This window comes from Falco peregrinus, chromosome 1 (assembly GCF_023634155.1).
Source record: "Falco peregrinus isolate bFalPer1 chromosome 1, bFalPer1.pri, whole genome shotgun sequence".
Lineage (NCBI taxonomy): Eukaryota > Metazoa > Chordata > Aves > Falconiformes > Falconidae > Falco > Falco peregrinus.
In genome coordinates, this window is record NC_073721.1 from 31,754,206 (window position 1) to 31,778,052 (window position 23,847).

The window sequence follows — 23,847 nt, forward strand, 5'->3', positions numbered from 1 at the left end:
GAAGTAGTTTGGGCAGTAAGGGGAGAGCAAAGCCAACAAGGTTGTGTGATTACAGTGTAAATTAAGAAGAACTACAGTAAAGAATGGCAGCTCACTGAGGACACAGCAGGATCTGGATTGCAGTAGGTGCCTGGAAACTCAATACAAGTTTTCTTTTATGTTTATTTTCCACTTCATAGGGAAATTTGTAAATCTGTCTCTGCCTCTTTGTTTTTTAGCCTGGAATAATCAAAACAGCAAAAATGTTAATCTCATAAGTGGCTTGGGTAAAAATGCAGGCTAGTGAAAGATCTGGTATAATGAAGAAAACCATTCTTTCTCTGCCCTCTAAATCTTGCAATAAGGGTGATACAATGACATTTCATGAGTGTCAGAAAGGATTTGCGTTTCAGTACATACAGAATTTTTAAAGTCTGGAACTTGTATTTTAGATGAGGTTTTAGGTTCTTCTATGTATTTCAGATAGCCAAGAAGTTGGCATGTTATAATGACAAATCAGCTTGATAGTTGTTGGGACTTTTTGTTGTTTATGTGTACTGAGATGTTCCTCCTGCCAATGAGAAGATGTAGTTTTGTTCATGGTTTTTAAAGTCTGGTCACCTATCCTAATCTCCTCCTGTTACACACCTCTTCAGAAATCCAGCTGCAGTTGATTGAAAAGCTGCTCCTTACTGAGAAAATCATAGCTGGCTAAGGGAATAGGAAGAAGTTACTTGATCGAAAACTGAGCACCCTGCAGCACTCATGCAATTTTTCTGGATGGATGGAGTCTTTTGTCTGGGTACCTGGTGTTATTTATCAATTAAACTAGGGTTTTGCTATGATTTTGCTTTCTTTGGTGAGGGTGTGAGCTTCCAGCATGTGGAGTCCCTTAGTACAGCCCTCAACAACCAGCTCTGCTGCTGATGTTCTGGTCCAAGCTTGTGCAGAAGCCTCTGGTGCTATTTAATCTTACGTGAACTCTTTCAAACATCCCATTTGGAACAGATCTGTGCCTCAGTTATAACTTACAATCTGGGTCCTTCCACTGTTTTTTGAGTGCTGACTCTTTAGCTCCAGCTGCTCCAGTATACTGCCTTACTCAATACGAGCCTTGTGTTGCCCCGAAGTTGTGTGGGAAAATGTGTCATTGTCATCCTGAAAATCAAATTATTACTTACTCCTTAGCTGGATGAACCATGGAGTGTGATCAGTGACTGATGATGATGAGTGGCCTACTAAAAAGAGTTAAGAAAAAACTTTACTAATAGCCTTACACTGGTAATTGTTTATAATTCCATGTCTACTAGCTGCAGTCAGCATTCACCAGGTGGAAGGGATGCTGACGTCTTTGCAGGTTACTTGCCTACAGTCCATTTTCCAAATGTGTTATTTCAGGTGTTTGTTGTACAATTCATTAAGTAGTAAGTTTGTGCAACACAAAAGTTCAGCGGTAAAGAAACAGTCAGCTAAGAAAGGGTTGATTTTGAGACAACCAAATCCATCTGTTCATCAGAATAGCTCCCTCGATATTAGACACATTACTTTCTAGTCTGGTTGTTTATTGTTCTGGAGTGATACCTAGCTGTCTGTGTTAGACTCAGAGCCCATTGTGCTAAGTACTGGAGGCACAGAAGACATTCCAATACAGAGTCAGGAAAAGGCTAAACAATCCTAGAATATTATAGGACAGGAAAATGTTATTCATGACTGAATTACATTTTCTGGCATCAAGCTCGAAGGCTGTGTATTGGTTTCTGCAGCTGACATTCAAGAGAAATTATTTGCTCAATGGAAGCATACATATCTCTGGCTGACTCTGCTTCTTTCTTTTTTTCTTTTTTTTTTTTTTTTTCCTCCCATGCTCAGAGTTTTTGGGCACTTCAGTCTCCGTTCTGAATGGCAGCTGGTCAAGGTGGACTACAAGTCTGTCTTCAGCCGAAGGTGTAACAAAGATGACTACCAAACCTGGCATCTGCATAATCAGGTATTTCCACTGTGTAAGGAGGGATGATGGGCGTTCCTTTTCCCATACTCTATGTTGCCAGTTAGGAATGGACTTGTTCTTTTCAGCAAAGCATATGGAGTTTTTGCATCCATCAAGTCACAGTTCTAACCTGTTGATGTTTTACTTCCCCTGAAACATATGCATGAATAAGCATGGAGCCAGCCTTTTCTAGGCAAGTTATGGAGATTGTTAACTTCTCTTTGTATGAAAATATTCCACTGCACCAGCTGGATCTTTTTGCCCTCAGTGCTCAGGGCAATGTAAAACCTCACCTTGTGATTGAATTGTAGGAGACATTGAACTCTTTGTAGCTCTGTCAGTGACTCATGAAAAAAAATTTTCTTTCACTTTGCCTCTATTCCCCCCCCCCCCCCCCAAAAAAAAAAAAACCATAAAAACCCAAACAAACATTTATTCATCCTGCAGGTCCTGCAGATGCCTGTAAAACTCTGGGGAGCCCTAGAATGAAAAACACCAGAGAAGACCGAATTATTTCATTGTATTTGAAGATATGCTTTGCTTTTCATACACTCTGGCTTATTTTCATACTGGATATAATTACATCCTGAAGCCACTAGAACTGAAAGAGCTCAATACCCTCTGAATATTACTTTTGGGTAACTGGCCACCAGTATGATGTCCCACTCCCTGCAGGGCAACATAACTAGAGCCAGAACTATTGGCACTATGATATTCCTGAATGAAATCCATGAATTAGAAATGAGGATTAATTTGGAAAGGATGTGTTGGATAACTGAAGTCATAGAATTGAATAAATGAAAATAATTTAAATGAAAGAAAAGGAAAGATGTGTGTAACCAGGCAGCCATCTTGGGAATCACTGTTAATGGCAAAGATAAATATTTAAATTAGGTGTTGCCTTTTTTCTTACTTCTATGCAGACAAATTATTTCTGCATCAGACAAAATTCTGTTTATAGCAACTCAACTAAATGTCAAATGTTACTTTTAGATTAGCTACTCCCAGTAGTACTCTTGGAAACCTTTGTGTTCAAAAAGCCCAGTATAACACACTGTGAAAATTATTTGAGCTCTATAACAAAGCCAGGTCTATCAAGGAAAGGGGAGGGGAGCCAGAAGACCTCTGTTCCACACCTAGATTTTGTCCCTGCCCTGGGTTTCAGGCTTGAGCATTTCTTCCTGTAGCAGATTTCATCTGACATATTTCCAGGTAAACCCTGGAAAACCCATTCACATTGTCTTTTTGAGATAGTTTGTATGACTAGACACGTTGGTGGGTGCCTTCTGAAATATGGCATAAGTGGGTGCAGTGGCTTGGGTACCCAGGCATTTTGGCCACATTTTCATTAGCATCCCAACCCAGTGCTGCACTCATAGGTCCTCCCAAGGTGGCTTTTGAGTTTGCAAAGCCACAGAGGCTAGACCCTTAGCTCCCAGCTCTCCCAGCAGGAATTGCTAGCTTTCATTGCCTTTTATGTCTCTTGACAAAATGCTCCATTTAGGGCCCAACTGCCATTACAACTCTCTGTTTTTACTTTCTCCTCTTGTTCCTTGGCTGCTGAAGGGGGAGCCTTGTGTCATGGGAGAGAGGAAGATCTATAAAAAACGCAAGCCTGGAGCCCAGTGTTCCCTAGGTCAGGACTATTCCCAAACTGTGGTGTCTGAACCATGTGTCTGTGGTCAAGAAGACTTTGAGTGGTGAGTATGTGGCTCTGGGGACTTTTGCAGGGCCTGTTCTTGTAGCATTGGCAGTGGCTGAGCTACTGCCTTGACAGAAAACCTTGCAGAGAAATTAGGTCTCCTGCCAGCATGGTGGCTGTGATCGTATCATATAGCATAGATATGATCCCCATACCTATTGTGTGAGGGAGGTGTCCCCTTCACCTGCAGGAGATGAGAACTTCAAGGCTGAAATTCAAAAGCAGAAAACTGCAAGTACTGATTAACATTTTTTGTCCATCATTCTAGAAGAGTGACAGCCAGGACTCCTGTCTGGTCCAAAGCATGTCCCTCACAGGAGAAACAGAGAATTTGTCTGCCCTCACTTCCAAGGTCATTGATACCTGGGGAGCAACCTAGCAAAACATGCACATTTTTATCATTATTCCTTTGAATTCCTGGGGACCATTTGTTGATTTTTAAGCATGTTTTATTGAGAAATTTCTGAAAGGGCTTCTGTGACTTGATTGTACAGCTCACCCTTGTCAGATGTAGCTACTTGTTTTGCATAAATATTGGTGTTCCTAACTTAATAGGGCAATAATTTCCAAACTGCTTTAAGGTCACTTTGAAAGCAGCTTAAAAATAAAACAGGGAAAAAATCAACCACTGCTTGGTATTGCTTGTCAATGGGGATAGAATATGGGAGAATGCATAACAGTCAGAATTTCTGCACAAGGAATTCCTACAGAGAACCTGAGTGATAGACAATATTTCAAAGATTTAAGACTGTCAATAGCTGTGATGTTTGAGGTTAAATGATGAGAATGTCATTTAAATGGAGTTCAAAATACCCTGAAAGCATATCAGTTGAGAAAGCATTTTCATTTTTATAGCAGGTTATCAGGATCAGTGTCTGATTTGGTATTGGTGTGATTCATGAAAACTTCACTTACCTTCGAATCCTTCCTGAAGAGATGTGAGGCATGAGATCTGCAACTTATTTGGGCTTAGGCCAGCTGAGACTCACAGTTCTTTTTAGAACATGAACACGCTGAAATGCAGCAAAAATGAATAAAAAGCATAGACCAAAGTGTTTTCTTGAATATTGGAATAGTTTGGCTCTAAGAAAGGTTCAGGGATATAGAACAGAGATTTTAATCTTATCTGGATGGGTGTTTAATTTTATTCCTAATGCCAAAATTACATCTGAGGCTCCTTAGCTTGACTCAGGAGATCTTTTCCCTTTGTTGTCATCAGGGGAACTTGCAGGATGAACAAACTATCTTGCCCTGCAGTATCTGCCCTTGGCATTGACATATGCTTCTGAGCTGAACCAAGCACCAATCTCCAGAGATGATGCTTATGAATTTGCCTTTTTTTTTTGGGTTTTTTTTTAGCTTTGTGCCTCACCAGCTTTCTATTTCACACTGAAGCTTGTCTTTTCTAAGCTCTAAGTGGAAATCTGTGGTAGCTAAATTGGCCTTAAGTGCTGTTCTGCCTTGAAAAGGGTCTGCATCAGAATGCACTTTTTCAATCCATTGATGTGTTCCTTGCATGTGTTCAGTATCATTTTTGCTTAGATTTCCCACTAATGTGAGAGAATATTGCTGTTAACCTTGTCAGTCCTGCAGGGGAAATGCAGTTAGAGGATGGCAAGCTGGCTTTTGTTTCAAGCTCCGTGCTGCCAAAAGAATTGTTAACTGTTTTCCAAATGCAAAATTATTTTAGTTGGTGATGGAAAATCAGAAGAAGCAGATTCAGTTTAAGGGTGAGTTTTGATGCTAGTCTGCAGGGCTGACTGGAAGAAGAGGCAGGGCAATCAGTTTGAAGAAAATACTTATGGTGCTGGAAATGGCGCACCGGGCTTATCTTAAAAGTGATTTTCGGAGTGGAAGGGTGGACTCATCTGCTCTGGCTTGTGACTTCTAAAGGATGAGTTATTTAGTCAGTGGCAAGATACAGGTTATTCTGTGATTCACCTGACTTCTTTTGGATGTCAGTATGAGAAGGGGAGGTGCTGAGGAGTGCCTTTTCCCTCCACTGACTAGAAGGTGGCTCTAGTCAGGGAGCTCGTGGAGATACATCCCCACTGTAGGTATCTATGGTTGGAAGGACAGCTCCTATTTTTAAACTTGATGCTTTTGAAAAGGAAAGTTGTCCACTCAGCCTTTTCTGGCTGGGTTCACAATTACCAGTTGTTCTTGGAATCGACTGGCCTGTCTCTTGTGTGTGAACTGAACGGGTCCTGTGGAGTGTCAGGGAAAGGAGAAGGGTACTGTGCAAGTGCACCCACCAGTAGGTCCCAACAGACAGGCCCTCTGCTTCCCCCATAAGTAGGTTTGCAGGCTGGTTCTGGTCCCAGAGCAGACCATGCTACTAGGTGTGATGATGCCTGCCTTCGAGAGCTGTGCAGATAGGACAAATGACTGCGGGAGCCCTACAGCACAAGCTGTGATGGCTGTACTCCCTCCCATTTGATCACAGCGCCCTTGCCCCTGTCTGCCTCCTGTTGCAGTGCTATCTGTTTCCTGCTGTTAGATATAAGGCTGATCTAAATGTCAGGGGCATAAATCATGGCCCAGGGCCCCAGTTCAACAAATCCTCATGAGTCAAGATCAGAGGTGACTCCTGCCAACCCTTGCAGTCATTTCCAAAAGCAAACCCTGGCCTTTTTCTGACATAGAATGGCAGAAGGAACTCAGAAGTGTTATTAAAGTGCTCACTGATCTTTCTTTTCCCTCCTCCTGCTTCTTTATTTACTCTGTCAAGATAGCTTTCCTGAGAAAGACAGCACAGCAGCTGGACTTGATTATTTCCTTAACTTATGCAAACCCTGGGGCTTATGAGAAGGAAGGTGGGCAGCATGCGAGGTTTTAATATACATTTACCAGAAGTTAATGAACAAGCACAGAACCTTGAGGGCATACAGCAATGTTGTCTTTAATTTTATTAAATATTTATGCAGCTCTTTTCTTCTTTGGGGCAAAGTACAGCTCCTCCTGAATATTTTTAATTACAAAGTCACTGCCAGGCATTTTTGACTGTGCAGGTCGGACCCACTGAGAATGATTAAATTGAATGTTGAGAGAAAAAGCATTAGGGAATCTCTGAACCTTTTAAAGCAGATTGCAGAATTTTTGCCCTCCAAAAAAAGGAACAGTAGCACGTTGGATCACTGGGGACATTGCACATTTTGTCTCACCAAAGCTCTTCCTGGAGACTTTCTGATGGCTATTCATACTCTGAATAGAGGAAAGATAAAACTCAGTGTCCTAAAGGGCACAGAGAGCTTTCAAGGCAGTGGCTTCTGTAGTGTCTGTGTTTCGATAGAGGCTTAGTTTGTTGGCATTTGTTAACCTGCCTCAAGCAAAAATCCAGAATCCCTTTTGATTTGCCCCTTGAATCCAGCCAGCCAATAAAGCCTATGCACAGAAACCTGGTCCAGAACCTATTAAATCTTATGGAAAGCTTTGGCTTAATCCTATTGCTTCATCGTTGTGTTGGCATGCAAAGGCAGCTGTAAAAAGAAGCCTTGGATGTGGTTGTATACACTTCCACTCTTTGGTGGTCCAAGGAAGCATCAATACCCTGGATTACCTTCCCCATGTGACGCAATACTATGTAATCCTTAGACTACCAAACTAGCTGTGTTTTAGTTTAGTGTTCGAAAAAACATCAGTTATATTTCTCTTTCAGTCCAGTCATAGCTCAGTCAAAGAGCAGGGAGGCCCTTGACATAGGTATATTGGAGGCCATTAACGTAGGTATATTTACATACGTAAATATACATACCTTGTCTAGCTGTTCAGGAAGTGATCCTAGTGTTTTATATTCCCAGCTGCTTTGTTGGGAAACAAAGGCATTAGATCTGATATGTTCTGAAAGTGAAGACTTCAAAAAGCAAGCAAATCCAAAGAACCCAAGCAGTGAAATTATTAGAGAATAATAGGAAAAGAAATTAACAATAGAATTTTCTTTCTGAATCTCTGCCCATGTTTTGTTACCAAATGAAACACAAATCCTCTAGTGCTCTGCAAGGCTGGTAATTCTGTGTTGTCAGGTATCACATACCTTCTGTGAACTGTGTTCCTGCCTCTCAAACTGATCAGGCACTTTGTCTCTGGATGAGCCCAATCCATGATGTCATGCCATCCAGCAGAGAGCCACCAACACACACATGCTTTGGGGAACAGATGTCACCTAAAACTCTGAGCTAAATCTAGTGAATGTGTACAGTGGTGGACTCATGACTTGTCTCCGTAGTGACTATGGGTATGAGAGGCACAGCAACAACAAGTGTGTCCCAGCCTTCTGGTTTAGCCCGTCCTCCCTGTCCAAGGATTGCAGCATTGGTCAGAGCTACTTGAACAGCACTGGGTAAGTGAATCTTACAATCTCTCTGGTGTTGGTGACCTTGTAGTAGACACGAGAACCTGGAAGGTTCTTTTTTCTCTGCTCCCATCTGGCTCTTTTCCAGTCTTATTCATGAGGTAATGTTTGCAGCAGCATCTGTATGGAACATTGCCTCATTCCTCAGAGACAGGGAGAAGCACATTAACATAAGTGACATGTAGATATTTTATTGCTATCAAGTGATGTATGATCCCTGGAGCCTAGACTTGGAGCTCCCCTTTGGTGCAAAATTAAAGCACGAATCAAGAGGTCTATCTGAGAGACAGCTGAACATTTAGCAGGACAAGTCTGAGGTGTTTCACATTGTTTTTCATTGAACCTCTTCCTATCTTATAGCTCCTATTTCTAAAAGCTTCAGGGAAGGCTCAGATGAGCAATTTTTAGCCTTTCCCCCCCACCCCCCTCCTGCCATTTTCACTTGTATATACAATACCTAGTGATTTCAGACAAGCTATATGTGCTGCTTTCTCTTGGTTTTACCTAGAACAGGTGGCAGGTGTTGGTTTATTGTAGTATCGCTTTGCCAATGCTCGTCTATCGTACAGGGGATACTCTGAAACTGGTTGCACTGGTTTGTGTAAAATTGCAATGTTCCTTCATAGAAAGTACAGGCCCTGAAGACTTTACAGGGCTGCTTCTGAGTCATGGGTCCAGCATGCTCAATTGTAATGACAGCTTTGTTCATGGCTGGTTGATGTGGGTGGCTGAACAAATTGAGGCTGCCTGGAGTCTGGAGTCACTTAACTTCAGAGTCCCCCTGTCAGCTGAAAGATTGCTATAAATATGGGATGTAACTACAGGATTCCTGGCCAGTATGAGTACTTATAGCTGACACGAGCAAGAAGAAAACAGTTGGAGTCTGTGTTTTCTTAATGAGTCCTGTATTTTTACTGTGAAATTGCTAGAAAGGGTTAATGCCCTTAACAACACTGGAAATAGCCAAGTGTCTTTCTAGTTAGCTAACCTCTTCCAAGAAGATCCAAGAGAAAAACCCATTCCTTGAGTAATTTTAAAATTGGACTGGACAAAGCTCTTGGCAGAACTTTCCCAGTACCTTCTAGCAGAGTAGAGGGAGGCAAAATGAAATAAAAAGCATAATTAAAAAGCTGGGATGCAGAGTGCAATCCTGCAGGCATGGGGAGTTGGAGTTCTCTGCCTTTTAGCAGCGCAGAGTAAATCACCTCCACAATGTGTGCATGTTCTCAGTGATGCTGCTGAGAATCTCTGAAGAAGGTTGGATTGTGATTTTTTTGGCTTTCTCTGATTTAATAAAGTGTTAGGTTTCTTTGATTCTTCCTTTAAGTTAGGGAGTCATGCAGGCAGTTAGCCTTTGAAAAAACACATGCATTGATATGGAGAAATAAAACAAAAGCAAAACAAAGAAACTTTTCCACCCACCACCTGGGCCCAATCTCCTTTTGTCACTGTTCCCCAGGTACCGAAGGATTGTGTCTAACAACTGCACAGATGGCTTGCAAGAACAATACATGGCCAAGATGGAGAAATGCCCTGGAAAAGCACCTCGGGGACTGCATATCCTCACTGCTGATGGAAAGTTGGTCACAGAGCAAGGACACAACGCCACTTTCATCATCCTTATGGAAGAGGTGTGTTAGTGGTATCAGCAAACCTTTTACTGTGTGGCAGGACTGGCATTCTTTTTCTTCACCTGTCAGGCTGCTGAGAAGAAAATAGCGATCAGGTGGAGCCATGAAATGATGAACACTCCTGAGATTGAGAACTAATGAAAGAGCTATATGTGAAACAGAAAAACAAATCACATTGAGTCAAGCCAAAGGAGTATTTGGCTGGTTATCTTGTTTATCAGTGATGATGAAGCCGATGCTGAAGATAGATCTGGTAAAAAATATATTTTGCCATCAGCTTCTTGCTGCCTCCAGTGAAGTGTAGTTTATGGAGTCTGTGAGGCAGAAATGGTGTCTGTACACTTCTGTTTCTAGGATGAAAATCTTTAGCTGAAGCTTTGATGAAAATCTTTAGCTGAAGCTTTGCTGGGGAACATTAAGAACAGTGGGTAACATTTTCAGACTCATGGGGAGCAATGAGGGACATTGTTTTGCAGTAGGAATTGAGCAACTCCAAACCACCTCTGAGTTCCCCAGCCCATATCTATTTTATTTGTTTATTGGTACAATTGCCTCTGTAGCCAACAGCAGCATAAGTGATACCAGGCCACGTTGGTGCCTGAACCATCAAAAATACTGAGGCACTTCTGGTGATTTCTCTGAGACAAATACACCCCTGTTTGGCAAACATGTATGGTGCAGCCTGCGTCACCAAGGCTTGTGGCTCAGCGGAGGGTTGGATAGCTAAGGCAGGCACTTGGTATGTATTTGGGCCGACAGGAGCGTTTTTCAAATAATCTTATGAATCTTCTGGTCTGTGATTTGGTTTGGTGTTTAGGGATATATGTGACTGCACAACAAAAAGTGCTGCTGTTTTCTCTGCTGGCTTGACTGCCTGTGTAAGGTGTCATTGAAGGTCCAACAGTGATTTTTCCATAATGGATTGTGTTACATCTGTTTTCTGGTTAAACAGAAGGGTCACCTCACAGCCTCACTTCTAACATCTTCGGGTGTCTCAGGAGGGGTAGCCAGGGATTGAGGTGGTGTTGGAGAACCACAAATACCTTTTGTCTTCTACTATATCCTGTGTACTTCATTCTGGGACAGTATCTGGAGACAGCTGGGAGCCAGACGTGTGATGGTCACAAACATAAGAGTAATGACACCATGACAGACTAGATGCCTGTCTGCTAAGGATCCTGCTCTGACAGCAGGCAGCATTAGGTCATTGGGGAGGTTATATTAGAAACAGTGCAAGCCTAGTGTCCCTTCACCTTCCAGACCCAGGAGTAACTTCCATTAACAACTGAGACCTTCAAGAATACGAGAAGCTGTAAGAAGGACCTGGGCAGGCGTGAGTGCATGTGAACCTCGTGAAGTTCAACAAGGCCAAGTGCAAGGTTCTGCACATGGGTCAGAGCAATCCCAAGCATGAATACAGGCTGGGTGGAGAATGGATTGAGAGCAGCCCTGAGGAGAAGGACTTGGGGATTTTGGTGGACAAGAAGCTCAACATGACCCAGCAATGTACACTTGCAGCCCAGAAAACCAACTGTATTCTAGGCTACATCAAAAGAAGCATGGCCAGCAGGCTGAGGGAGGTGATTCTTCCCTGCCAATCTGCTCTCATGAAACCCCACCTGCAGTACTGTGTTCAGCTCTGGGGCCTCCAACTTAAGAAGGACGTGGACTTGTTGAAGCAAGTCCAGAGGAGGGCCACAAAGATGATCAGAGGGCTGGAGCACTTCTATAAAGACAGGCTGAGAGAGTTGGGGTTGTTCAGCCTGGAGAAGAGAAGGCTCCAGAGAGACCTTATAGCAGCCTTCCAGTACCTAAATGGGGCCTACAAGAAAGTTGGAGAGGGACTTACTACAGGGGCATGTAGGGATAGGACAAGGGGTAATGCCTTTAAATTAAAAGAGGGTAGATTTAGATTTGATATTAGGAAGAAATCCTTTACTGTGAGGGTGGTGAGGCACTGGAACAGGCTGCCCAGAGAAGTTGTGGGTGCCCCATCCCTGGAAATGTTCAAGGCCAGGCTGGATGGGGCTTTGGGCAACCTGGTCCAGTAGAAGGTGTCCCTGCCCATGGCAGTGGGGCTGGAAACTAGATGACCTTTAAGATCCCTTCTAACCCAAACCATTCTGTGATTCTATAAATCTGAGCATACTTCCATGGAGAAGTTTTTTTTTCTCATGATATCTTGTTTGTTATTTTTTTAAACACACACACTTCTATTAATTTGAATTTTTCTGCAGTAACTAAATGTTTCACTGGGACCACACTAATCTGACAGGGCGTCTTTACATACTTCCTCAGAGGTTCATGCATGCTCTGCTTTTATACAAAGGGGACTTCTTGTCTACCTGGCTGATTCTTTTATATTCTGCAGACTTGACATGGTAAGACGATTTGTATAGACATTGTGAGTGGGAGTTCAGAAAAGAACAGACATAATCTAAAAATTAGAAATCTAGTAGTAATTTATTAAGGAACTCAAGCGGAACTGCAGCATACAAAGAATGATAAACAGATGGGGAATAAGGAGGCAGTCAAGGTAGCTGAAGAGTGGAGTCTTTACAAGGCTTTAGAGATTGAAGAGGCAGCTGAATAAATATGTGAGGGTGTTCACTCTATGTCCTTTGCTGAAAAAGAAGGAAAGTTAGAAAAACACTTCATAGAAACATTTTTTTTTCTAAGGCAAGAGGATTTTCAAGAACATGTCTTTGTGGGTGAACAGCTTATTCCACAGAGAGCTCTGTGTTGAGTTTGTTTCTTAAGGAGTAGACATTTTAAGGGGGGGAAACCAAACAACACTGAGATTTGGGGAAAAAGTATTCTAGTCTTTCAGTATGAGCCTGAGACAAATGAATTGTCATCAAAATATTCCTTGTTAGTTGAAAGAAAAGATTTCTTTAGAATTCTTAATTATTACAGACCTTGCTGTCATATAGATTCATTCCTGCCCCCCTCCCTCCACCTTCTTTTGTCAGTCTGTTTCCTGATGGGTTGTTTTGCACCTATGTCTGCACTCATTTTCTGGGCCAAACAGCAGTCTGGTAGTCTGGTAAGTCCTCCTGTGGATACATCTGTGTGGTTCTCCATTCAGCTGCCTTCCTGTTTCAGGCTAACCATGATCAGCAACTTTATGAGTAGCCATCAGTTCCTTTCCACCTTCTAGTACACGCCCTTAATAGACTGGTGTGACTGACCTTTATGCTATCAAATGGTAAATGAAGACTTTATCATAGTTAATAAAAAACTAAATTTCTCAGGACTTATAGATTTAGCTTTAGAGGTATCGTTCACAGTGATAATTCAGAATATGTGCATGGTGATGATAATGGGCAAATAGATGCAGAGTGACTTACGATGTTTCTGTGGTTTTAAAAATATGGAGCTGGGCTGTGGTTTGGACTGTGTATACATGCAAGGGAACATAAGGAGATAAGAACCTTATTTTACCTTTTTTAAAATCCAAGTTTGGATTTGAGCACAAAGAAATAATAGAGTTCCAAACTGTCATTGTATGGAGTTGTGTTCTTGACCAGATCTATGAATCTGTTTTTTCACCTGATCTTTTCCATGCATCCCCAGCTCCGCTCTGAAGGGTACATAAACTCTCCTCAGGCTTAAATGGATGTTTATGTGGCAGCTCCAGCTACTGAACTGTTCTGTTCCCTTGTCTTCTGTTTATGCCATCTCACAGCTTCCCTTTTTCAGTAATTACAAGGTGATGGCAAGGCTTTGTAGCAGGGTTGTAATTGCAAGTAAGCTGAGAAAGCAAGCAGTGACTATCCAAAGAACAAGCCTAAGTAAGTATTGGAGCTCTGCACATCTGTTAAAAGATTGCTAAACTGTGTTTATCAAAAGAGATAGCCACATCCATGTCATATTTTTATGCAAGCAATTTAAGATTTTCATTAGAAGAACCAAAATTCATTGTGTATATACATTGCACTCCCCCCCGTCCCAAGCACATATTGGATGAACTATTGCCCTGCTGAAATCAGTGGGAATTTGGCTCTTAAGTTCAGAAGGTCAAAATTTCAACCAGTGATCTGCTTTGTCACTTTGCTAGTGTGGCTTCCAGGCAGGAAAACTTCCCAAGGCTAGCCTTGACAGGGAAATGACTTTGAAGAGCTGTTCCATGACAGTACTCCTGTCCGCCCATTCCACTACCCTTTGCCTGCTCACTCATTTCAGTATGTAGAGCTCCGATCTTTGTGACAGCCCCTAGCTCATTCCCTTTTGGTAGTTTACAGAGCTGAAAGCAATAAAATGCACTTTTTGAATATATATGAAGAGCAATGATTTTTTTTTTTTTCCATTTGAAGTGCTTCCACTTAATTTCTATTTTAATTTGTATTCATAAACTCCAGAATATTCTGACATCATGTGTGGGGCTGGCACACTTGTTTTAGTATTTTATGTACTGGATACAGAGGTATGGAAAGGAGAAAGAAAACATTAGTGTGGTGAGCAGACATCATACTGAAGACCCAACTTTCATAACTGGGTGGAAAGATCATCTGCTACCATTTAGGCATGACAAATCTGTTCCTGCTTCTCCACTTCAAACCTTATAATTTCAGGTGGAATCATGTTGGAGAAGCAAGGAAGAAACAGAAAAGATAGTTGTTAGGCATAAGAGAGGAGCTGCTGTGATGGGTGCAAGAGATTCCAGCCTGAGGTCACCGATGATGAATCCAGCTCAGCTCAGATTTTTATCCTCTGTTCAGTGTCTTCCGTATGAGATGAACTTGTGGTCATAGTACATTCCCTTGAGGAGCTGTTTTGAAAGGTTTAACAAGCTGTGGGAGCCTTTCTATCAAATAACTAAATATCCCATGAGTGAAATTTTGCCCCTGCTAGAGAAGTTTTTAGTGGGACTTTAAATCTTTTTCTCAAAGGAATGTTATTTGCTACTTAATGTTATAGACAGGTTTTAGTGTCACTACCACTCTAGTCCTCTGTGTTTCCTTTTTGGTTTATACTGTATTTTTAATTTTCTAGTAGGACAGATTGATTAAGTCAATAGAGAAATCTGCCAGTAAGACAGCAGCTGCCATGAGTTTGGAGTCAGTGGGAGGCAAGAACTGTGACCCCTTGCCTTTCATGGATGTTTCTATCTCTGCAAGAGCTTTTGTTGTGCACCTTTGGTCTCAGTTGCTGAGCATTTAAGTTAGAACAGCCTGTGAGCTATGTAATCCTGCTTTTAGGACCTCTTTTTCCATGATTCAGTCAATATTCTGCCTTTATCTTGACTGTCCTGGGATGATATGATCCAAAATGGATCTGTGCTATGTATGAATGTATTAAGACCGTATGAAAAATCGCTTACGGATGTGAGGTTCATAGCCAGAATTTAGGCTGTAAGCCATGTGTTTTGCCACACACAGGTAAAATCGAAAACTACTGGTCAGAGGAAAGCTGATGCTGTTAGCTCTGAAACTTTTAGGGACTGTCACAGGTGTGGTTGTCCCAGGCAATCTTTGCTCTTTGTCTGATCTGCACAGTTTTTCTAGGAAGTCATTGTTTTGTGCAATACCTGGCCCAGAGGCTTTAGTGAAATCTGGGAGTTCAGTTGTCTTTTCCAGTGGGCCCAGGGGATGCAGGAGCCTGCAGGATTCGAACAGGCTGTGGAGGGATTGGAGGCACATCAGAACTGGCTGTGAGTTACACAGCTGCTTCCCTGCCTTAGGTCGACATGTACCAGAACCAGACATTAGCTTTGATCCTGACCCTGTGCATTTACAGCCATAATGGGGTTTATGAGATGGCCATGAAATATTTCTGAATGTCCTATCTAAAAAAGCCAAAACAAACACATCCAAAACCCCCAAAACCACACCCAGTTAAATTTAGGAGCATGATTGGGTTGTTGGTTTTTTTGTTGTTGTTGTTGCTTGTTTCTTTTTTGGTTTTTGTTTTGTTATGTTTTGTTGGGGTTTTTTTTCCACTTTAGAATCTCACTCCTACCTTCAATATATCTAGGAATTGGGTTTAGTTTTGGGCTAGGAACATCTCCAAAAGGAACTAGTATCTTCTTCACCCATAGCGAACACAGTGGAGACCTTTCATGAGAGAAAATTACTTAGGGCCAACAGACCTGATATATATGCAGAAAGTTACAGAGATTTAATCTAAGGTGTAGTTTCATTTCAGTTTAGTGAAATCACTGCAGTGGGCTTTAGCTCTGTTTAAATTAGCCTTGTTTTGTGTTACTTTTAGTCAGCTGGGGACAAGTATGAAGTAAGACTCCAAGAAAGTGAAGTAACAGACACGTCTACAGTTCAACTACAGTGGTTTAAAGCATGATTTAAATTAAAACAATCCAGCTGCTGCCTCTAGACAATACCAGCAACGCTGGAATCTCTTGTCTGTTTTCCCCTCCTTCGTTTCATAGCCGTCATTGACAGTAATCCTAGAAAGGACTTTCCTCATCATCTACTTCACTCCCCTGTGTATACAGGCCCTATCTCTGTGTTAACTGACATTAGACAAAATCTGTCAGTCCTCAATGCGGGATTCAAAGGGCATGAATTCAGCCATCCTGAAGTTACGTGTTTAGCTGTAAGTAATCATCTAGGCTCCATCATCAGGGTACAGGCATGGATATTTGCAGAAGATGATTCATGTCACCTGTCTCAGTTATCTTTGGAAGGGATGTGTTGGTCTCTTTCTTTCTCTGACTATACAGGAAGCCTGGAAAACTAACTTAGATTAGACTTGCAGCATCTCAGTGACTAGCTTCTGTTTCTTTGGAACGTATTGGAGACCCACTTCAACTACTGTCCTGTTCTGGAGTGTTTCTGATGCTCCCATATGCATGTGGAAATTACTTTCCAGTTAGCATCTAGCCTACCATCAGTGTAGTGCCCCCATCTCACTGCCTCTGATGGAAGTACTTGGACAGCACCCATTCAACAAAAGGCTGTGCAAAGCCTTGGCCACTTCAGTGACACGTAATGCCCAACCGTGCATTGCATTAGATGATTCCTGTATGGTCCGTTGGTATATGCATGTTTGGCACTCTGCCCTCTCCAGATCTATAAACCCAAGATGGGGGAATAACATCTCTTTACAGGTGTATATGTTCAGCTATTCTAAGCACTGCTTGTGTATAATTACCTGGTGTTGATTTGAGTCTGACCACTTTGGTGACTGACAGAAAAAAGGTACGCTTTTTTGGTAAAGTTACAAGTTTGTGTCCATGCTAATGACATGGAACTAAGAAGTGGGATGGAAGGTAATAAAAATCACTCTTATCAGCCCAGTTTCCTAATCCAACCTTCTCTGTTGCAGGGCGATCTCCAAAGGACAAATATTCAGCTTGATTTTGGAGATGGCATTGCAGTATCCTATGCTAATTTCAGCCCTGTTGAAGATGGCATCCGGCACGTGTATAAGAGTGCTGGAATCTTTCAGGTGACAGCATATGCAGAGAACAGCCTGGGCTCTGACACTGCTGTCCTTTTCCTGCATGTGGTCTGTAAGTACTTCCAGCTACTAGATTCCTTGGGTGAAAAAAAAATGACCTCACTGAAGAGCCCTGCAACTTCATGCAAACCCACCTACATATGCAGCTCAGGCTCTTCCAAAGGCTTGGACTTTTAGATATTCTTCTACCTTGTTAAGTAAACTTCACTGCGTGAAGAGGAAGAGAAGTTTCTTTTAACGCAAGTATATTTGCAGTCCTCACAGATACGGATAAAAGTCTGAAAATGTTTCTTGGGCTTTTTGAAAGGGGCAGACACTAAACAGCATATGAAACAAACTCCAAATGTGTGTTTTCAACATGCTTCTAATACCAGTTTTAGATTAATCTACTAAGTTTTGAGTCAGTTACTCAGGATTTGGGAGTTTTACAGTGCTTATTAAATAAAAGCATTATGCTGAGCATACTTCCTGGGATATGAATGTACTGAGGGCTGACGTGCTACTTTTCATATTTCATGTGTTTGACATGCATTCCTGACTTTTCCCTCCTGTTTGGTGAACAAGTGCAATTTCTCTCCACTTGGCACATGAGAGCCCCCAGCTGACTTTCTCAAAGCCACAGGTGAGAGCAGAGGGTGTGGAACACAGGATGAGACCAGGAAGAACGAAGTTCTTTGTCCTGCTTTCAGACTACTAGGTGTCCTGGGCAGAGAATTCCATCTGTGTTCAGATTTACACCATCAGTGTCTGTCTTCCCCCTTAGCCTGTCATAATGTCTTCTAGCCTGTCTGTCTTTTACTTGAGCTTTTTGGCTGGAAGGAAGCAAGTCAGAAATTTCCAAAACTCAAGAACTTTTTTCTTCTTTTTAATTTCAAGCTCCGTGTGTGAACGAATAAATGTTCCTTGAAGCTTTTATTGTACTCATAATTCCCTCAAAGTCAATCATGGCTACATTTAACAACCTGTTATTAGAACATTAACTCTTTTTTCCTTCACCTTGGGCCATTAGCTGACAAAAGTGATGGTTACCTGGTAATAACAACCAGCTTTGTATGGATTATCTGATTTTTCTCATAGGAACTTCTTTTTCACGGTGAGAATTTTAGAATAGAATGCTATGAGAGGCAGTTGCGTTGCCTGGTTGTGCTACTCTACCCTCTTCTTCCTCAGCCCCTCAGATCTCTCCTTTGACTTTTATCTCTAGGGAAATATTTTGCAAGCATCTACATTCATGCAAACACTGAAATAGGTGATACCTCAGTACTAGAATTCTAATATATTTGGATGTACTAGTCAATATAGGAGGTTTGATTTTGAAGCTCAACTGTACAGACAAAAATGCCTGCTATATAAATCACCCTTATTATACAGTCTGTCTGGTGCTAGAATGCGGTGCGGGGGAAGAAGCTCCTTGGCCTCAAGCAACAGTAGTTTTCTACCCTGCAGCTTTATGAGTGGTTGGTCAGCTTTTCACCTTTCTGGAATCTGCTGTCAAGCTGCTCATCTCTTCATTTAAAGAAAGTGAAAATATTACTGTTTTTCCTGTTACATGCACTGTCACAAAATATTTGGGGGATCCTGCTATTTTTGGAACTCAGAGTAATTACTATGGGCAGAATTCAGGAGTGACTTGCTGGTAAAGACCCCCTGGGAAAGGGGGAAAAAGAAGAATAGGTTTTAAGGACCCAAAAGTAAGAATAGTGCCCCATTGTGCCTGGAGCTGTATGTTCCATCAGTGAAAGATCAGTTCTTGCTCTTCAAAATCCTTGTCATCTAAGTAGGTGGAGAAATGATCAATGTCCCCCTATCATGCTTGAAGAGCTGAGAGTTAACACAAAGAGATCATCTTGGTTAAGATCAACAAATTTCCTGCTTCCCAGAATTAGTGCCTTAGGAAAAAAAAAAAATCACTTCTTTCTTATTTCATCCTGTCCTTCTCACAGTGACAGTCTATCAGTTTGTTGTGTTTTAAAAGGTACCATCCAGAAGGACTCGGTAACGCTGCCCAATGTGAAACAGTTACCAGCTGAAATTCCATACCCATAAAACCAAAAACTTAAACAATAAGGAAAGCAATGGAGATGGTAAAAGCTTTAAACAAACTAGCAACCAAAACCTCAGTATTTTTTCTGGAGAGGAACTGGTGGCTTAATTCTGGACTTCACGGACAGGACTCATTCTGGACATTTGCATTTATTTGACACAACTTTGCATTGATACTTTTTCATTTTATAAGTCAGAAAGAAGTTCTTCTGGCAGTTAAATACTTTGATATGCCAATCTATGCATCATTCAAGTAGTTCCTGACTTTTGCTAGTGGTAACTGACTCCCCAAAGACTTCTTAATGTGAGGCCAAAGTCAAAAAGATACCAAGGACTTCCAAAATCATGAATCTTTCTTTTGGAGACCTTCTAAAAAACTGGCAGAGTGTAATTAACCACGTCATAAACGCTGAGTATATGATCAGATTTAAGCCATCTTGGCTAAAATTATTTTCCCACAAATCTTAGTAGCTCATTGGATATTTTTTCAAGGAAACACCTTCTTTCTTTCTTGTGTCCTATCCTTCAGGCTTTCAGTAGCAACTTGCCCTATACAGTGCAAAGCCAGTTCGTTGTGGTCCCTCAAACTGGGTTAAAAAATTTCTTCTAAACACAGTGTGGACCCTGTCTGAAATTAGCACCGTGGAAAACGTGCATTTCTGGCTCCTCTAGAATTAAGAGTGAGGAAAAAAAATATATGATTTTATGCTTATTAATCTGGTATCTTTTTCTGTTGCTTATTGACTGCTGAAATTCTTTTGTATTGCTATAGCAGAGTCTCACTGCTGGCATAAGATATTTGATTTATTTAAAGGAAAGATCCTTAATGTTCACAGTTGCACAGGAAGGATTTAACTCAAAGCCTCTAATAACGAAGCATCTCTTCACACAGGTCCAGTGGAGCATGTCCATCTGAGTGTCCCCTTTGTCGCCATCAGAAATAAGGATGTCAACATAACTGCAGTAGTTTGGCCCAGCCAGGCAGGCACACTTACCTACTTCTGGTGGTTTGGTAACAGCACAAAGGTACAGCTGCCCTTTGGTTCGTTTTCACTTCCTAAGCTTGTTGCACCAGACCGGGAACTTTCTCAGCCCTAATAAAAACAACTTGGTTTGCTTGTTTTGTGTTTTAGTTTTTTCCTTGTCTGAAAAGGGTTGTCATTATCTGTACTTCAACATTTGTGTGTTTATTTCCTCCTGTCTCCTGTTGTTCTTAGGAGTCATTACTTTTTTACATCTGGCTGTTATCAGCCCAACTGAGCTTTGGAGACCACTGGTTTTACCAGCATTCACTTGCAACTTAACTGAATTATATACCACTATGTATGGGATAATACTGGCTTTCAACACAGTGTCTAAAAACTGCTGGTGTTCAAATAACCATGGGGGTTTCCATTATGTACCAGTATGCAGTATATAATGGTGGATTGCAACACAATAGTTTAAAGCTGTTGGTGTTCAAAAAACCAGTTGTATCTAGAATTTCAATCTACACTCAATGAATTGTTTGTGTCTGTCCGTAACTCTTGTTCATGGTCTTGGATATATTAGAGATGGAGATGAGACTTCTTTGCAGTGAATTTTCAAATGATTGGCAAAAATTTATTATAAAGAGATTTGTTGTCTATAATTAAAGTGAAACTACAAGTTGCAGTCATGACAAGTCGCAGTCATGCTTTCAAATGGAGAGAGCAGGATTGCTTATTAGCTACAGTTTTTATTATAGACTTTAGGAGTGAGATAGCTGACACACAGGCACTATCTGCCATTATTACAGTTGTGAAATGTGCAGCTGCTAATTTTGCAATGTAGTATCTGCTGCTATTTACAAAAGCAGTTTAAGTCACGTCATTGTCTACATTATTGAGCTGCAATTGAACATGTGCACTGAAATGAGGTCACAGCAGAAAAAAAATGGGATTTTACTTAAATATGGAACTTGAGTTCAAAAATAGCAGGCACACAAGTATTTTCTCTTTGACAAAGCTGCTTGCATTTTAACCTCTTACCCCTGCTACCAACAGTAGCAGGAGAAAAAAAATAATCAGTAAATGCTGTGTCTACTGAGATTTTACATTCAGTTAGGAAGCTCGCTGTAAGAAGTCACCTATTTTTGTGAAAGTGTAATTGAGGCACTGGAAGAGCTGAGGAACAAAAGCCACTTACTATAACTTTGGCAAGTTTCTGTGCACTAGCTGAGCTATGGCAACCACCCACACATTCACATCTAGTCCGTGACTACTACCAGGTAATTCCACATAGTTTGTACTGCAATGAGAGGGATGCAAAATCACATTACAGTTCAGATATTTTTGGCTCAGTGGTCACACATGGACAGCCATTGAAGTACATCTGAGACAATTTAGGTACTGGTAACTTGATCATCTGCTTAAGCCCTCCAGTGTACCCAGGTGTCAGTTTTCCTGCTGTTGTTTTTTGTCCTTAATATAGGGGTTGGTTGTGAATAGGCCTTAAAAAAGATTTTTTGAAATGGAATGTAGTCTAGAAATGGTAGAGCAAAGCAGTGGTGTTTGCTGAAGATTTCCATGTAGCCCTCATTGTGCTTGCGTCTGGGTTGTAAATATCATGTTATCTGTTTTAACTTCTAGTTTAAGTTTCAGACCCATAAGCAAAAGATTACAAGCAGATATGGATGTGTTTGGGATGGATGCTTTGGACATAACTGCAGATAGAGTAGCTGATGCTTATGATACCTTGATGACTGTTGCTGAAATATATTGAGGTATGGATTAGTAAAGATGGTGCCACTTACCTGTGGCCAAATCAAAGACCCAGAGCACCTTTCATTCTTTGCAAAGCATTATCTCTAGCTACCTCATGAAATGTGCTTCAACTTCAACTGACAGAAGTATCACAAAGGATATAGATATAACAGCAGCAGCCACCTTCTTTTTTTTTCAGGACAACAATCTACATCACATTAAAATTTCTTCTGGGATGTTTAATGTACATGTCAGATCCTTCTCTGTGCCCACTCATGGGCAAACTGTGGTGCCCTAAGTACAAGTGGAAGATGGGGAACACTGATTTGTGTGTGAATTAAAGGATGAGGTTTGTAATACTGTGTATAGTGACTGCTATTATTAGGTGATATATTCTAGTTCCATGCTGAGGGATTGCAGCTTCTTTTTCTGTTCAGTCCGTAGGCATCCCAGGCAGAACCAGATGTGTCACTGTGCAGTCTCACTAAGGTACTCTGTGCTGCTGCACAGGCGAATGTTATCTTAGACTCAAATGACCTGGCTAAGGTTCTGCTGCTGCCTTCCCCACCCTGCTGGAACCATTGCACTGAATTTTTGGTGTGCTAATTTTTGCAGTATGCCCAAAGGCCAATTTGCTTGGATTAACACAGGTCCAGTTTAATAAATGTGTCCAGCTGTCTAATAGGTTTGAGCAAATGAACCTTAAACTACTTGATTTAATTTACAGTTAGTTTCCAAATCTTGGTGCTTGAATTAAAATTAAGGAGTTGGCTGAATATTAAAACTCCATGATGGAGGTGAAATCATCCATGATAATGGAATGTCCAGCATACACACATACAAAAAGGGAAAGTTGTAATTTTAAAGGCCAGATTGGTTCCCCTTATCTGCCTTTGCACAGAATCACAACCTGTAACCTCTGGGAAGATTGCTAATATCACTGCAGTTTGATAGAGGCCCGTGCTGCTTGTCCAGGATGTGTGTATATCTAAATGCATGTTAGCTAGGCCTCCAGGGCTAGCACAAGCTGGCACCCTTGCTCACTTGGTCTGAGAGTCCCTTTTTTTCATGACTGCTGCCTTTTCAGCTCATGGATGAGGGATTCGAAGGAAGGTGGCATTCTGCGGGGAAGGAAATGTGTTTCCTAGTCTGGCCAATGCCACTGGAAATTTTGATTTAGTTATGAAAATGGCATATACGGCCACTGCTATGAAATGCAGGCAGGTTGGCAGTCTGATGGGATGAAGCATGAGCGCTAAGAAGGTGAATGTTAAGAGATTTTCCTCTGGAAACAAACAGGCAGTGTAGTGAAGGGACAACACCAATGGTATGATGGCTTTATCTGTGTACTTTTGCAATGGAAGCTAGTATCACTATTTTCATTTTAATGGTTTAATGGTCTAAACCAAGAGATTTGTCTGCAGGCCAGCTATCCGATCAATGGCATTTGGAGGGCTAGACTTCTGATTTTCACCAGGTGCCCACCAAAGCTGCTATATCACTCCCCTCCTCAAACAGGCAGGGGAGAGAAAACGTAACGAAAGGCTCAGAGGTCGAGATAAGGACAGGGAGATCGCTCAGCAATCGCTATCACGGGCAAAACAGACTCCACTTGAGGAAAACAGTTTAATTTATTAACAATAAAATCAGAGTAGGATAATAAGAAATAAAACCAAAACTTAAAACGCCTTCCTCCTACTCCTTTCTTCTTCCTGAGCCCAACTTCACTCCCCATGTCTCTGCCCCCTCCCCACAGACTGCAGGGGACGGGGCTGGGGCTGGGTCAGTCCCTCACACGCTCTCCCTGATGCTCCTGCCCCCTCAGGGGGCTCCTCACACTCTGCCCTGCCCCGGTGTGGGTCCCCCATCTGCTCCACCATGGACCTCCATGGGCTGAGGGCACAGCCTGCCTCACCATGGGCTCCACCATGGGCTGCTGGGGAATCCCTGCTCTGGCACCTGGAGCCCCTCCGGCCTCCTGCACCGACCTGGGGGGCTGTTCTCTCACA

At 41.8% G+C, this 23,847-nt stretch overlaps 1 protein-coding gene across 1 annotated transcript in view; it reads left to right on the top strand.

The window, feature by feature from the left end:
- The window catches only part of SORCS3 (sortilin related VPS10 domain containing receptor 3), a 304,161-nt gene that overhangs the window by 264,997 nt on the left and 15,317 nt on the right, over positions 1 to 23,847 (top strand). The window contains exons 15-20 of the mRNA XM_055809927.1: positions 1,849 to 1,966; positions 3,533 to 3,666; positions 7,894 to 8,007; positions 9,479 to 9,650; positions 16,938 to 17,124; positions 20,008 to 20,141. Of these exons, the coding sequence (XP_055665902.1) occupies positions 1,849 to 1,966; positions 3,533 to 3,666; positions 7,894 to 8,007; positions 9,479 to 9,650; positions 16,938 to 17,124; positions 20,008 to 20,141 (859 nt within the window). The remainder of the gene's footprint in view (positions 1 to 1,848; positions 1,967 to 3,532; positions 3,667 to 7,893; positions 8,008 to 9,478; positions 9,651 to 16,937; positions 17,125 to 20,007; positions 20,142 to 23,847) is intronic.